Genomic DNA, 12,933 nt, shown 5'->3' with positions numbered 1-12,933 from the left:
ATATATATATATATTTCAAGATGTTTGATTTTTAAATAATAATAATAATTTATTTTTATTTTTTTTGAAAAATGGTATATTTTTATTGAGGCTTACAAAAGGAATAAACTTTAAATTAATATTTTTTTACTTTTTTTTTCATATTTAATAAATATAATTTTTTGAAAGATAAAAATTTATATATTTTTTCTCAATTTTCATATTTCATTCTTAAGTATTGGGCTTAAATAGTGAACTTATATGAATCAAAACTTAATTTTTGAGTCCAATTAGGTTCAAAACACAATTGTCCCTATAAACAAGTTAAGTTCAAATTTTATAAATTTAAATTTTAAAAAATATTTAATAATATAATATTATATCAGAACTTAATTTGACGGGTGTCATGATTTGAATTATCCGTAATTTACATGTTTTTTTAAAAAATATATAATTTTAAAATCTTTAAAAAAAAAAAAATTTAATTTTATTAAAGATCCAACTTTACAAAATACAGACTCTTAAACCCAAAACTCATTAGTAGTTGATTCTCTCTCTGCTGCACTTGTAGGTTCGTTTGGTTGCACCACAGCTCCAAATCCAAGGGTTGCTGAATCAGAAGCGTCCAAACGAAGCAGATTAGTGAAAGAGTTACTTTAATTAGCTAGCTTATTTTAAAAGGAATTAGTATCGGGACTATTGCTAAAAGCGATGGATAAACTACCTCGGAAGCCCCCACTCCGACCAGTTGGAGTAGAGTCAAGCTCATGACGGTTTTGGGGAGACAACTAAACCACTTGGTCACATTGTCCACCTCAACTCCCCATTGGCTACCTTTCCCATACAGCTTCTAATATATATCTATGTTTATATTAATTCAATCCATGAATATTTAAATTTTTTTTAAAATATATAATATCTAAATTTAAAAAAAATCCTAAATTTCTAGTATTAAGTGTCATTTTTTATTCTTAAAAATAAAAATCCTATATAAAATACGTATATAGATACTCGTAAAAAAAATATTAAAAAATATTTATAAAATTTTAAAATCTAAAGAAAATCAATAATGTAAAATAAGAGTTTATTTGACAATTTTTTTAAAGCAAGTTATAATAAGAATAATAGAAAAATATAATATTTTTATAGAATATTTGTAGTTGTTTACATTTGTTTTTTTATTTATAATTATTTTAAAATATAATTATAAAATAAAAAAGTGTGATTAAAAGAAAAACACTATAAATAAATTTTATTTTTTAAATACGAGAAAAAATAGGTTAAACATATTTTTAATATCCCAAACAATTTTTATTTTATAAATCATTAGAGAATAATTTTAAAAAAAATTATTTTCTATAACTATTTTCGAAAACGGTTACAAAACAAAACCTTTTTTTATTTTATATATTTTGTATATATATATATATATATATATATCAGAATGCATTCCAAGAGCCAGATTAGTGTTGTTATTATAAAATGCATCACGAGTGGGAATTTGCTAGATGGTGTTTGTCCACTTGGACATACATCCAATTTAAATAAACATATACATAGAGTGTAGCATAAGCATTATTATTTTATAATAAAGAGTAGTAGGTGACACACACCAGCCGAAAAGACAACTAGTCGACCGAATAATCATCATTACCATCTTCATTAAATTCAAATTAAAGAAAAGCTTAGAATGATTCCAAGAGTAAACCATATGACTATGCATAAACAACTCATATGATACAAATTTGGACAAAAAGCATACATTTATATAAATATCAAAGTGCTCCAACATTAGCTCCTTAAAACCATGTGCATCCCACAATGTTTGGAAGTGATTTTGATATAGTGTTTTTATTTAAATTTTTGTTTTTTTAAATAAGGCAAATACCATCCGGATCTTTTTAGACACTTATCAAAAATAAACATATATAAATTTAGAATTAATTTATTATTTTAAAATTTTAAAATATTAATTTTTTTTATAATTTTTTAAAATTCTTATATCTTATATAAAAACTGTTACTATTTAAATTTTTTTTTTTAAAAAGAAAAATATATTAATAGTAAAGCGCGCAACTTAAAAATGATTTTTAAGTTGAATATAGAACAACAATAATGATAGGAAAACCGTGACCGTACATCAACGTCAACCTCTGACCTGTAAAATCTGTAGACGTCACTGGAGGCAGGAAGCATGAGGAGATGACAAGGACACCCGCTCTTCCGGTTGGTCCGGTCAAAGCAACCGTGAACACTGACTGTCACGCGCCTACGCGTCTCTACTCTCCGAGTGTCAGATCCACGCCGACAACTTCTCTCTCTAGCTCTCTGAGCTCACTTTTTTCCCTCTTTTTACTCCCTCGCTTACCAACTTTCTCGCGCACTTTCTCTCATTTTCTATCCTCATTTCTCGCTCTGCTTCTTGTTAATAGCTTTATCTTCTACGCTCCTTTTCATTTTCTGCAATTTCAATCTTGTCTTCAGACTTTGAAGCTTTCTCCGTGTTCCTAAACTGATCGGCAGCTCTGCGTGAAATTATCGGAGGTGAGTTCGAAACGACTGCGTTCTTGTTTTCCACTGTAAATTATTTGTCATGGCATTTGTGATGCTAGGTTATTTTGTGTGATTCTGTTTGATTTTCTTGCATATAAGCACCTTGATTAACTGATGTCGGAATTTCGACCGAGAGTGTATGATTTAGAAATGAATTTTGTTTTTTCATGCATTGTCAAATCCTGGTTTCCATCTAAAAGACAAGGAGTTTTTGTTTATTTTATTTTTCTATAAATATGTGGATTGGTTTTATGTATCAGAGATGGTCATGGTAGTTCCAATAGGTGCAAAATGGAGAGAATTGATTCGGATTGTTTGGCTCTGTTGTGTGAATGAATGAAATGGCAGCACCATTGAGGAGATTATTGACCATTGAGCTCAAGATATTGTCCTTTATAGGTGAAAACGATGGAATAGAGTTCGTACTTCTAATCCTCATAATTGGTATAAGCATTGGCAATGATATCATAATATCCAACTATCTTTTGGTTTTTCAATAGGCATTTTTTAGTAGGAAAAGTTCCACTAAATAAAACTTGCTTCTCCTAAGCATATATGGGATCAGTAGTGGCTGCTGATAGAGAATCAAAACTGAAGTTTGTTCTGTTTTTTTTTTTTTTTTTCCTAGTGCAGTTTTTTCCTGGTATTAAATTCTGTATATCATTCAATCTGGAAGACCTGGTGAAACAATGGATCAGAAAACATGGCTTTGGAGGAAAAAATCTACAGAGAAAAACATAGTTGCAGCTGACAAAGTAAATGTCCCACTCAAAGGAAATGAAGAAGAGGTATTCAAAGCTAGACTAATTACCATCTTCCATTTTTGTTAGTTTGTATTCACACTCCTGCAAAATTAATGTGGATGATCTCCTGCGAATTGGGCCATTTATAAATTTCATGACTTGTAAGTTCAATTCTCATACAAATTTTATGAATTCCAGTCCAAGAGTGTTTCTATTCTGTTTCCTGTTATTTTAGTAAGTCTGTTCTCCTTGATCTCTTTTGTAGGTCAATAATAGGGTTAAACCTCAAGAAATCAGTTAGTAGATAAATAAAGGTACCAAAATGATTTTGGGGGATTTCAAATCTTATTCAAATAGTTGCAAAAATGCTTCTTTGCCCAAATATTCAAGGGAAATGGTGAGAGGCTGAATGTAGAGTGGTAAATGGCATTCATCATTTGGAGTAAAAAAATAGAACATGGCGTGGGTCTTAGTGGCTTCCTATGGGCCGCTTCTTACATGGGCTCTGTGGCCTGTGCATCACCTACAAGTATAAAGCAGAAAATCATCAACTCGTGAAATTTGAATCACAATTTGGAAGCCTCTGGCTTCCATATTGTTCACCTCTTTTGTATTATTGCCTGAATCGTGAGGATGACCCACCCCTTCTATCCAGACAGTTCAGTAGAGACTTCCTTGCCATATCGAAGTTTAAATTATGCTTGAAAGAACAGTTGAAAAATAAGAGTATCAAAAAATTCTGTAGAAGGTTAAAGTTAGTACAATCTAGATAACATTTACAAAGATTTATTGTCTTTAAAGCAATTTTTTCCAAGCGATGATACCAGATGTATTATTTGGGTTTTAGCTGAAGTTAACTTCATATTGTTGGACCATTACCTAATGGTTTAAGCTTTTGTGTTAATCGGTAGTCTAATATGGTGAGGTTATTTCCCTCATTTATTGAGCCTACATGCAAGTGAGAGAAGGCTGCAAATGAAACACCGAATCTTTTGATGGAAGGAAATTTTCAATCTAACTTTTCTCTGATAGAGGCCTCATGCATATGCTCCATTTGGGTAAAGCTATAAATTAGGACCAAACTTTCCCACAAGAGAGTTTCATTCATCCATATGCTCCATTTTGGGCAAATGGCACACATCTAAGTTGCTGCATTTTTTCTATAGAACTATTTTTCATTTAGAAATAATTTTTTATGCTTTAAGCCATCACTAATGTTTTATTTATTAGATACAGACCCTTCTGGCTGATAAAGCAGAATTGGAGAGAGACCTAAAAAGTTTAAATGATAAGCTTTCTTCTGCCGTCTCTGAGCATAATGTGAAAGATGATCTTGTGAAGAAACATGCTAAAACAGCACAAGAAGCTATTACAGGTGATTTAGTGTGATTATTTTTTGGTCGGCTACCCCATGCACTTTGTAGCCAGTGTGTTATGTTCCAAAATTTTGAATCATGCTGTTGTTCCTGTTCTTTTAAATTATAGAAGTTTGTCGATTTAGCTGTCCATTTTTAAATGATTTTTTTTTAAAGGCTGGGAGAGGGCAAAAGCAGAAGTGGTGACTCTAAAGCAAGAACTAGATGAAGCATTACGGCAGAGAGTAGCTGGAGAAGAGCGATTAACTCATTTGGACGCTGCCCTGAAGGAATGTATGCAGCAGTTACGTTTTGTTCGAGAAGAGCAGGAGCAAAGGATCCACGATGCTGTGATGAAGACAGCAAGAGAATTTGAGAAAACCCAGATGGTTTTAGAGGAGAAGTTAGCTGAGACCAGTAAAAGGCTTGCAAAATTAGGTGCAGAGAATACTCATCTCAGTAAGGCTCTCTTAGCAAAGGAAAAGTTAATAGGAGACTTAAGTGATCGCAGGAAGCAGACAGAGGCAGATTTTAATGCACTAATGACTAGACTAGATTCCACAGAGAAGGATCATGCTTCTCTCAAATATGAGGTTCGAGTGCTTGAGAAGGAGCTTGAAATTCGGAATGAGGAGAGAGAATTTAATCGTCGAACAGCTGATGCATCACACAGCCAACACTTGGAGAGTGTAAAGAAGATTGCAAAATTAGAGTCGGAATGTCAAAGGTTACGTCTACTGGTCCGAAAGAGGTTGCCTGGTCCTGCTGCTTTGGCAAAAATGAAAAACGAAGTGGAGATGCTGGGAAGGGATCCAAGCGAAATGAGGAGGAGAAAGTCGAGTTCAAGTCCAACAGGTTTAATGGTTGACTCTGTAGCATACAACTCTCTTGACACTCCAAGCAAAAGTACCAATTTTTTGACTGAGCAGTTATGTTCTATGGAAGAAGAAAACAAGACTCTCAAGGAAGCCCTTGTTAAAAAAACAAATGAACTCCAATTTTCGAGAATCATGTACGCTCGCACAACCTCCAAACTCTCACAAGATGAGGTGCAGCTTGAAGAATCACCAAATGGTCATGTACTTTTGGAGCCAACAAGGACTAGTCTTGCATCACATGATCTCTCTCTGGCATCAATGTCCGATGTTGGCAGTGATGATAAGGTTAGCTGTGCTGAATCATGGGCTTCTTCTTTGATTTCAGAATTGGAGCACTTCAAAACTGGAAAACACAACCGGACTCCATCAAGAAAATCTGTTAGAGTTTCTGACATAAATCTCATGGATGATTTTGTTGAGATGGAAAAATTAGCGATAGTTTCTGTGAATAAACCTCTTGGAAATTTACATTCTTCTTCACAGGAAGCTGATACAGCCATTGGTACTATGGATAAAGAGTCAGCTTCTTCAGAATCGAAGGGCAGGGAGATAGTTCCAGTATCTGGATCTCAGTCAGCCTTCAGTTTCTCAAACCAGGAAATCCAGTCCGAAAATATATTAATTGGAAAAGTTCCTGGGTGGCTTCAGGATATATTGAAAGTTATCTTGGAGCATATCCATGTTTCACAAAGAAACCCTGATGAAATAATTGAGGATATTAGAGTTGCCATGGCACACATAAATCACTTAAACACTGGTGATTTTTTTGATGCAAGGAAAAGTGCAGACCATCCTGATGGATCAATTCTGCCCCCTCCTAGTGGCTACATATCTTCGAAAACTCCAAATGTTTCTTCGGTAATGGGTTCATCTGATAGAGTAACAGGTGTTGACAATTCATCATCAGAGACGAGCAACCAGAAGCTCCAGTCAGATCTGAGCAAATCAATATGTAAAATGGTTGAGCTTATTGAAGGAATCAGTTTACCATCCCTGGATTATGATACTCAAGAAACTTTTTCTAGAAAGGATGGGAGTTTCTTTCCACATAAAAATTCAGAGACACCTACAGGGTACATGGTTCGTGTTTTCCAATGGAAGACTTCTGAACTCAGGTCTGTTTTAAACCAATTTGTTCATTCTTGTGATGATTTGTTGAATGGAAAGGCTGATCTTGAAAAATTTGCCCGAGAATTAACTTCTGCTTTGGATTGGATTATGAATCACTGCTTTTCCCTTCAAGACGTGTCAAGTATGAAGGATGCAATCAAGAAGCAGTTTGACTGGGATGAGTCGCGAAGTGAAAATGAAGTGGAAATTGGAACAAGTAGTCAATTTTCAGAAGTCAATAATTTATGTCTCCCCAGGGAACATTTATCATGTTTGCCTGCTGGTCGTGCTCCAAATAGCCATAATGATTTTTTCCAAACTGAAGAAGTTCTGTCTAATATGAGAGAAGAAAATCAAAGATTGAAAGATGAATTGATGGACATGGAATCTGGAAAGAAAAACTTGGGCAGGAGGCTTCGGCCTGCAATTGATCAGAGCGAATCCCTAATGGTTCAACTTCAGGAATCAGAAAAAACCATCGCAAGTTTGAAAAAGGAGTTGGAAATGTTAAAAGAATCAAAGAGGCTGATTGAGGATCAAAGTGAACACCACAAGTTCATGAATGAAGATCTTGACACACAGCTTACGGTTTCCAGAGCAGAATTGAACGAGGCTCTCCAAAAGTTGTCATCTCTGGAAGTGGAACTGGAGAGCAGAAATAACTGTTGTGAAGATTTGGAGGCCACGTGCCTTGAACTACAGCTCCAACTAGATAGGTACGGTTAACTTTTTATGCGTCTGCTCTTCAGGAAATTAGCAAGTTTTTTTCTTCCCTGTTGAGAATCTAATATTTCTTGATATTTGTGTTCAGAATAACAAAGAAAGAAACTCCGAACCATGATATGGATCAAGAAGAAAACCAACTGCGAACCGTAAGTTCCCATTATCTTTATTATATGCTAAAATGTCTTGTTTTTAATTTAATAAATCCACATCACATTCTGGAATCAATATCAGCTAAGGTGTGAATCTCTTGATTCTTGCAAACTTTGAAGTTGAAACCATACAAGTTTCACATGGTATAGATGATGCTTCATATAAAAGAGACGCATGATGAAAACAACAAATCTCTGAATCATAACAAGAAAGAGAGAATGACCTACTTAAATACAATTTCTCCACCTGCAGCACCATATGATAATAAACAAAAATCTGAATGTTATCTTCAGTATGCTGTTCACTTTTGTTCTTCTAAATGATACCCAGAGGCATCATATTTGAAAGAAAAAATTAAAATAGAAAGCAATCATTAGGATCTTTTTCTACTTTTAATAATATTCAGGTTATGTTTCATTTCTGGAAAGTGATAGGGAAAGAAAAAAAATGATAAGGTAAATGATTTCCTCATATTTGGTTTTACATAGAAAATGTGAAAGAAAATTTAATTTTTATATAAAAAAGTTAAATAAGTGAAAAAAGTTTGAAGTAGTATATAATAATGATTTATTGACTTTAAATCATTTTTTATTTTCCTTTATTTTTTATTTTCTTATACTTTTCTTCTCTATTTTCTTTCTCTCATATTTTTTTCTGCAAATTTTTTGGGAACCAAATATAGCCTTGTGCTTTAGAGAAGTAATGAAATTAAATTTTTAAATCATTTTTGGCAGTTTGATTCCAAATTTTCACATCGTTACTTGACTGTTTGAATTACAGTTCTGTTCATCACCGAGTACTGAATCAAGTACTTTTAATCAATCTTGTAGGATTGGGAGATTACAGCAGCTTCAGAAAAGCTGGCAGAGTGCCAAGAAACCATCCTAAACCTGGGGAAGCAGTTGAAGGCCTTGGCTTCACCTATAGAAGCATCCCTTGTCGATAATGTCATCTCAACCCCATCCGACACAATTACAACAACAGCAACAGTCACCACCACATCCATGGCCACGAATAAAAACATGTCCCGACGTTCCTCTCTACTTGATCGAATGCTAGCTGAGGATGATGCTGAAACTAAGGATCCTAAATCCCCAAAAACCATAGAAAGTAATTGCACTCTAGACCCTCAGAAGTCTCCCACCCGCCTGCATGCCAACACCAAACCCATCTTCAGTCCAAATGGGACATTGGAGCTTCCGAAGAAGTTTGTCAGTTTAAATGGAATCAAGAGTGATGCAGATGACACTGCAGTTGGTTCTCTTGCTATTTTGCCTAGTAAGAAGCGGAGCAGTGGGGGTTTGTTGAGAAAGCTGTTGTGGGGGAGAAAGAAAGGTAACAGCAAGAAAATGGCCCTCTCTGTTGCTGCATAACTGATACAATAAAGTGATAATGAGGTTGATGCACAGGATTTGGTTGTGACAGTGGTTTTTTGTTTGCTTGTTTCTTTTTTCTTTTGTTCCACATTGGGAGAGGGGAATAACAAGGTTTGGCTTCCATTAGTTGTTTGACATAGAGACATTTGAATGTTGTGTTGTACTGCTGAAACTAAAACAATTGAGAATTTATAATAAGTGAATAAGAGAGGATTTATTGAGAAGTGGTTCTTGTGATGTAATGAATAAGAAGGAAGGCTTATTGAGAGAGTTTTTTGGTTCTCATGTCTTTATTATTATTTTTTCTTTTCCAGAGTCAATCCTGTAATCCTCTAATGGGGAGGCAGGTATGACCTTAGATGCCTACATTCTGGAAAGCAAGAAATCATCCCTTTCTGAAAGTTTTAGCCTATACTATTAGACAACAGTTTATAAAACAAGATGGGGACCATGGAAGGCCTTCTATGAATATCCAAGGGCAAAAGCAAATACGTTTCCTTTTCCTTCTTGTTTTAACATTTCATGATCTAGGCCAATCACTTTTAACATTACTGGAATGGAATAGAAGCCATCTGACCCATGCTAACACCCAAAAGAGACAAGTTGTCTAAGAAGAAAGGTGTAAATTCTAAATCCTAGTAAACAAAATTGGCATCCAAAATTGGATATCTATGGTTATTACAAAATTAACTTAGCTAGCCCCATCCCATGTTTAATGCTCAGTCTTGGTATAGCACAAATCTTGCAATGTCATGGAGTCCAGCCTCCTTATAACATTCAGCAATCCGCTCCACAAAGTCATTCCAGGTCCCTTCAACAGAAGCTAAATCCAACAGAAAAGCAGCCTCATCCAATGCAATCTGAAAATGGGATTAAATTAAAAGAAATAAGGTTTCGTTTTTGTTATGGGTTTGTAATGAAGTCTATATATTACTGATCTACCAATAATAAATAGGTAATCAATTGATACAAAACCTGAGCAGGTGGCTTTCCCTTCTGTAGATCTTCTTGCTTGCCCTTTTCTGTCACTTTCTTCTTAATGTATTCAATTTGCTCATCTTCCCATTGTGCCATATCAGCAACTTCCTGGATAGGAACCAAGCAAACCCATTTAATATCACCAAAATAATCTGGAGTGTGGGAAGGTGTGGTGTTGTTGTGGAGGAGTAGAATCATGAGGGAAGGCAAACCATGAACAGAATAATCTGTGTTTCACACCTGGTATTTGCAACCCAACGTCCACCATGGTGTTTTCAGTGCCCCTCTAGCAGCATCCTTAGCTTCTAGAGTGCGTCCAACTCTGTAAATTGCACACAAAGGATCCTCAGAAGAACTCTTGGTATAATATTTCAGACCAACAACTCGACAAATTTCTACAAAGTAAATTTTTGCATTAAATACAAAGTTAATTGGAGAAAAATTATACGAACTTCAACAAAACCTCTGCATTAAAAACAAATGGCCGTCCAAATCCTGGAAAATGTTTCTTCTTTGTATAGAACTCCCCAGTCACTAAAGCTGAAACCTTCCATGAGCATGTATGAATAATTAACAACGTAAACTCACCAACCAACATTACTAAAAAATAACACAAATCATGTGTTTCTTACATGGTCCCCTTTCTCAAAATGGTGCATCACTTTACGTTCTAGAACGTCTGGAAACAAACCAACCTGAAAATGAACCATTTATTATCACATTTCATTGAAAGGCTTATTGTGAAGTACAATCTAGACATGACTTTAGCACCTTTCTTAGAAGATAGACATCAAGGTTTAAAAGCTGAGATTCAGCAAAGCCACCCTTTCTATAAAGTTTTTTCCCAGCATCAGCCGAAGCATGAAATAGCTCATCGTTCCTTTTCTCTGAGTGATTGGCATCTTCTTCAACCAGGATTCTGTGAATATATTGGTCTACCTGTATTTGAGAGCAAAGGTGTAAAATCCACAAATGAAGACAGAAGATTTGAACATGGAGAACCTCCACAACTTGATCGCTGCTTAACTTACATTTTTGGCTAAAAGCCAAACTCCGTGTTTACGGACCTCTACCACTGGCATCTCCATCCTGTGAACATTGTAGAAGACAGATCAGGCAAAAGCAAACTTTCCATAAAAAAGACTGACCAGCAATATCAGAGTTCCTACCCAGGAGGAGCTGTTGGCCATCGCAGGAGTGAAGTTACAGCACCTATTAACAAGTAAATCATTACATACAGGTAGGATAACAGCTTCATCTCAATTGCTTCTCAGAATTATCTGATTCCAAATAAAGCCACTGCTTAATCCATACCTGATCTGTTTTTTGATAGAGGAACCGCAAGGGGGATCAACCCTTGCTTGGCTCCAGGAGAAATGACGGATTCACCTGTCACAAAACAAGAAATATGCCAAGAAACTTTTTAAGAATTTCCAACGATGCAGTAGGGTGGAGTTAGGGTATGTTTAATGTTTGAATGTCCTGATGTTCTTGTACATGTATAAAAGTTGATATGGTAAGTCATTATTGCCAATTGGCAGAGTTGCAGATTAAAACTAGAAATATCAAGCATGCCAAAAAACTGTCTTCATGAACATGAGTTCTGTAGAAGTTAGGTTCATGAATCTGTTCTGAAGTAGGATATACGGATAATCAAATGAACAAAACAACAAAACAACAAAACAGTGTGCACATCACTCACTAGCCATACTATTAGTGGTTAGATTTTGGCACTTTCAATGCTAATTTTAGACTACCAGGCCATCACATGAGCAGGACACACTTACAATCTACAATGTAAATAACCTTTCATCTTTGAGAAATAAAATGACAAATGAAGGGCAAAAATAATAAGATGGATGGAAAGCCGACACATACACATTTAGCAGAAAAAAAAAAGTAAGAGGAAACCCAAAGCCCATGATAAAGAAGATTGTGAAGAGAAAACAGATTGGAAGTAGCTTGATCACTCACGCTAATGAATATTGAATAACCATTAAGGAATGCTTCTTGCAGACCATTTCTACAGGGCCTCAAACCATCCCAACAATATTTCTATCTACCTCCAAAACTTTCTGTCATTGGTTTTATAAATTATGGTGCTGTTATTTACACCAATGCTAAGACAGCTGCTTCAACCTTTTGAAACTGCCCAAGTAGGCAATGTGGAAAAAATGATAACAAAAATAAGCCTATCTTGTAATAGAATAAACCAATCTGAAGTGAGTAATAGATCAACATCAACTAGGTCATATAGTGTATGAAGTGATCACATTGACATATATCTAAATAACAAAAACCATGATTCTAATTTCAAAAGCATCAGCCTAGCAACAGCAACTGGAGATTTTGAGACCAAATAATTCCAATGCAGAAAAGAAAGAAAGAAAGAAAGAGATTAATTTGTAAATGCAGACTCCAGGAGGCCTTATACCTCTTACTTGAAGCATTTTCAACAGCTGGGGCAAATGCTCTGGAGGTGAAGTTGCACCCACATCTTTGATGAACGATACATGATCTGGAAAGCACCAAATTGTGAGATCAATCCATAATCTGCAAATTAAAGTGATGAAACCCAACTGAAGTTCTCTTTTTGTGCATTAAACCCATCAATTATTTATTGTGCCCATCCTAGAATCAAATATTATTTCACCATAAGTTCAAAGAATGGCTCAATGGGTCATCCAATAACTGCTAAACACACAATGGGTTGGTTTTTGATAGTCCCTATATCCACATCCAAGCGCTCCACAGGTTGAAAAAAGAAAAGACAAGTGACAAGATGATGATAACGTTAAATTACCAGGGGATGACGAATAAGAGGAAGAGCACCGAAACTTGGGTCTGCCATGGCTCGGAAATAGCGAGTACAGAGCGGTGGGGCGTGGGCGTTGATAGACAAGTCCGCCGCCAGTCCTCATTTTCATCCGCAACCACCACCGTCGTTCAGCCACCGCCTCCAGTTCCTCTGCGTCCTCTCCCCAGTCTAGACGAAGAGTGAATTAGGGCTGGGCTAGAACTGGCCCAAGCCCAGCCCAAGAAAAATTAAAACAGAAAGCACACACTATTTTTCATTTTCAGTTTT

At 35.4% G+C, this 12,933-nt stretch overlaps 2 protein-coding genes across 4 annotated transcripts; one reads left to right on the top strand and one right to left on the bottom strand.

The window, feature by feature from the left end:
* The first annotated feature begins 2,281 nt into the window (after positions 1-2,281).
* On the top strand, positions 2,282-9,094 carry LOC117918628 (filament-like plant protein 7). Of its 2 annotated transcripts, none has more exons than XM_034835417.1 (6): positions 2,282-2,523; positions 3,166-3,320; positions 4,512-4,650; positions 4,808-7,334; positions 7,430-7,490; positions 8,325-9,094. In XM_034835417.1, the coding sequence occupies exons 2-6, from the start codon at positions 3,222-3,224 to the stop codon at positions 8,865-8,867; spliced, it is 3,369 nt and encodes a 1,122-aa protein (XP_034691308.1). In that variant the 5' UTR covers positions 2,282-2,523; positions 3,166-3,221; the 3' UTR covers positions 8,868-9,094. The 2 variants fall into 2 exon arrangements, with proteins under 2 accessions (XP_034691308.1, XP_034691306.1); XM_034835415.1 differs by having other exon boundaries at positions 4,506-4,650.
* A 241-nt stretch (positions 9,095-9,335) lies between these two features.
* LOC117918629 (protein IN CHLOROPLAST ATPASE BIOGENESIS, chloroplastic) lies at positions 9,336-12,850 on the bottom strand. 2 transcript variants are annotated; one of them, XM_034835418.1, is made up of 11 exons: positions 12,652-12,850; positions 12,283-12,366; positions 11,163-11,237; positions 11,018-11,060; positions 10,880-10,937; positions 10,620-10,787; positions 10,481-10,543; positions 10,301-10,395; positions 10,089-10,170; positions 9,846-9,956; positions 9,336-9,730 (listed from the first exon to the last, which is right to left on the bottom strand). In XM_034835418.1, exons 1-11 carry the CDS (start codon positions 12,773-12,775, stop codon positions 9,590-9,592), a joined length of 1,044 nt encoding a protein of 347 aa, XP_034691309.1. In that variant the 5' UTR covers positions 12,776-12,850; the 3' UTR covers positions 9,336-9,589. The 2 variants fall into 2 exon arrangements, with proteins under 2 accessions (XP_034691309.1, XP_034691310.1); XM_034835419.1 differs by having other exon boundaries at positions 12,283-12,401; positions 12,652-12,732.
* Positions 12,851-12,933: the final 83 nt, after the last annotated feature.

This window comes from Vitis riparia, chromosome 7 (assembly GCF_004353265.1).
Source record: "Vitis riparia cultivar Riparia Gloire de Montpellier isolate 1030 chromosome 7, EGFV_Vit.rip_1.0, whole genome shotgun sequence".
Taxonomy (NCBI): Eukaryota; Viridiplantae; Streptophyta; class Magnoliopsida; order Vitales; family Vitaceae; genus Vitis; species Vitis riparia.
This window is presented reverse-complemented; position numbering and strand designations above follow the sequence as displayed.

Coding starts and splice junctions, on each gene's coding strand:
- LOC117918628 (XM_034835415.1), top strand. CDS start 3,222: ATGGATCAGAAAACATGGCTTTGGAGGAAAAAATCTACAGAGAAAAAC. Junction 3,321..4,505: donor TCAAAGGAAATGAAGAAGAG/GTATTCAAAGCT, acceptor TTTATTTATTAG/ATACAGACCCTTCTGGCTGA. Junction 4,651..4,807: donor AGCACAAGAAGCTATTACAG/GTGATTTAGTGT, acceptor TTTTTTTTAAAG/GCTGGGAGAGGGCAAAAGCA.
- LOC117918629 (XM_034835418.1), bottom strand. CDS start 12,775: ATGAAAATGAGGACTGGCGGCGGACTTGTCTATCAACGCCCACGCCCC. Junction 11,238..12,282: donor GAAAATGCTTCAAGTAAGAG/GTATAAGGCCTC, acceptor GTTTTGTGACAG/GTGAATCCGTCATTTCTCCT. Junction 10,171..10,300: donor AATGCAGAGGTTTTGTTGAA/GTTCGTATAATT, acceptor TGCAATTTACAG/AGTTGGACGCACTCTAGAAG.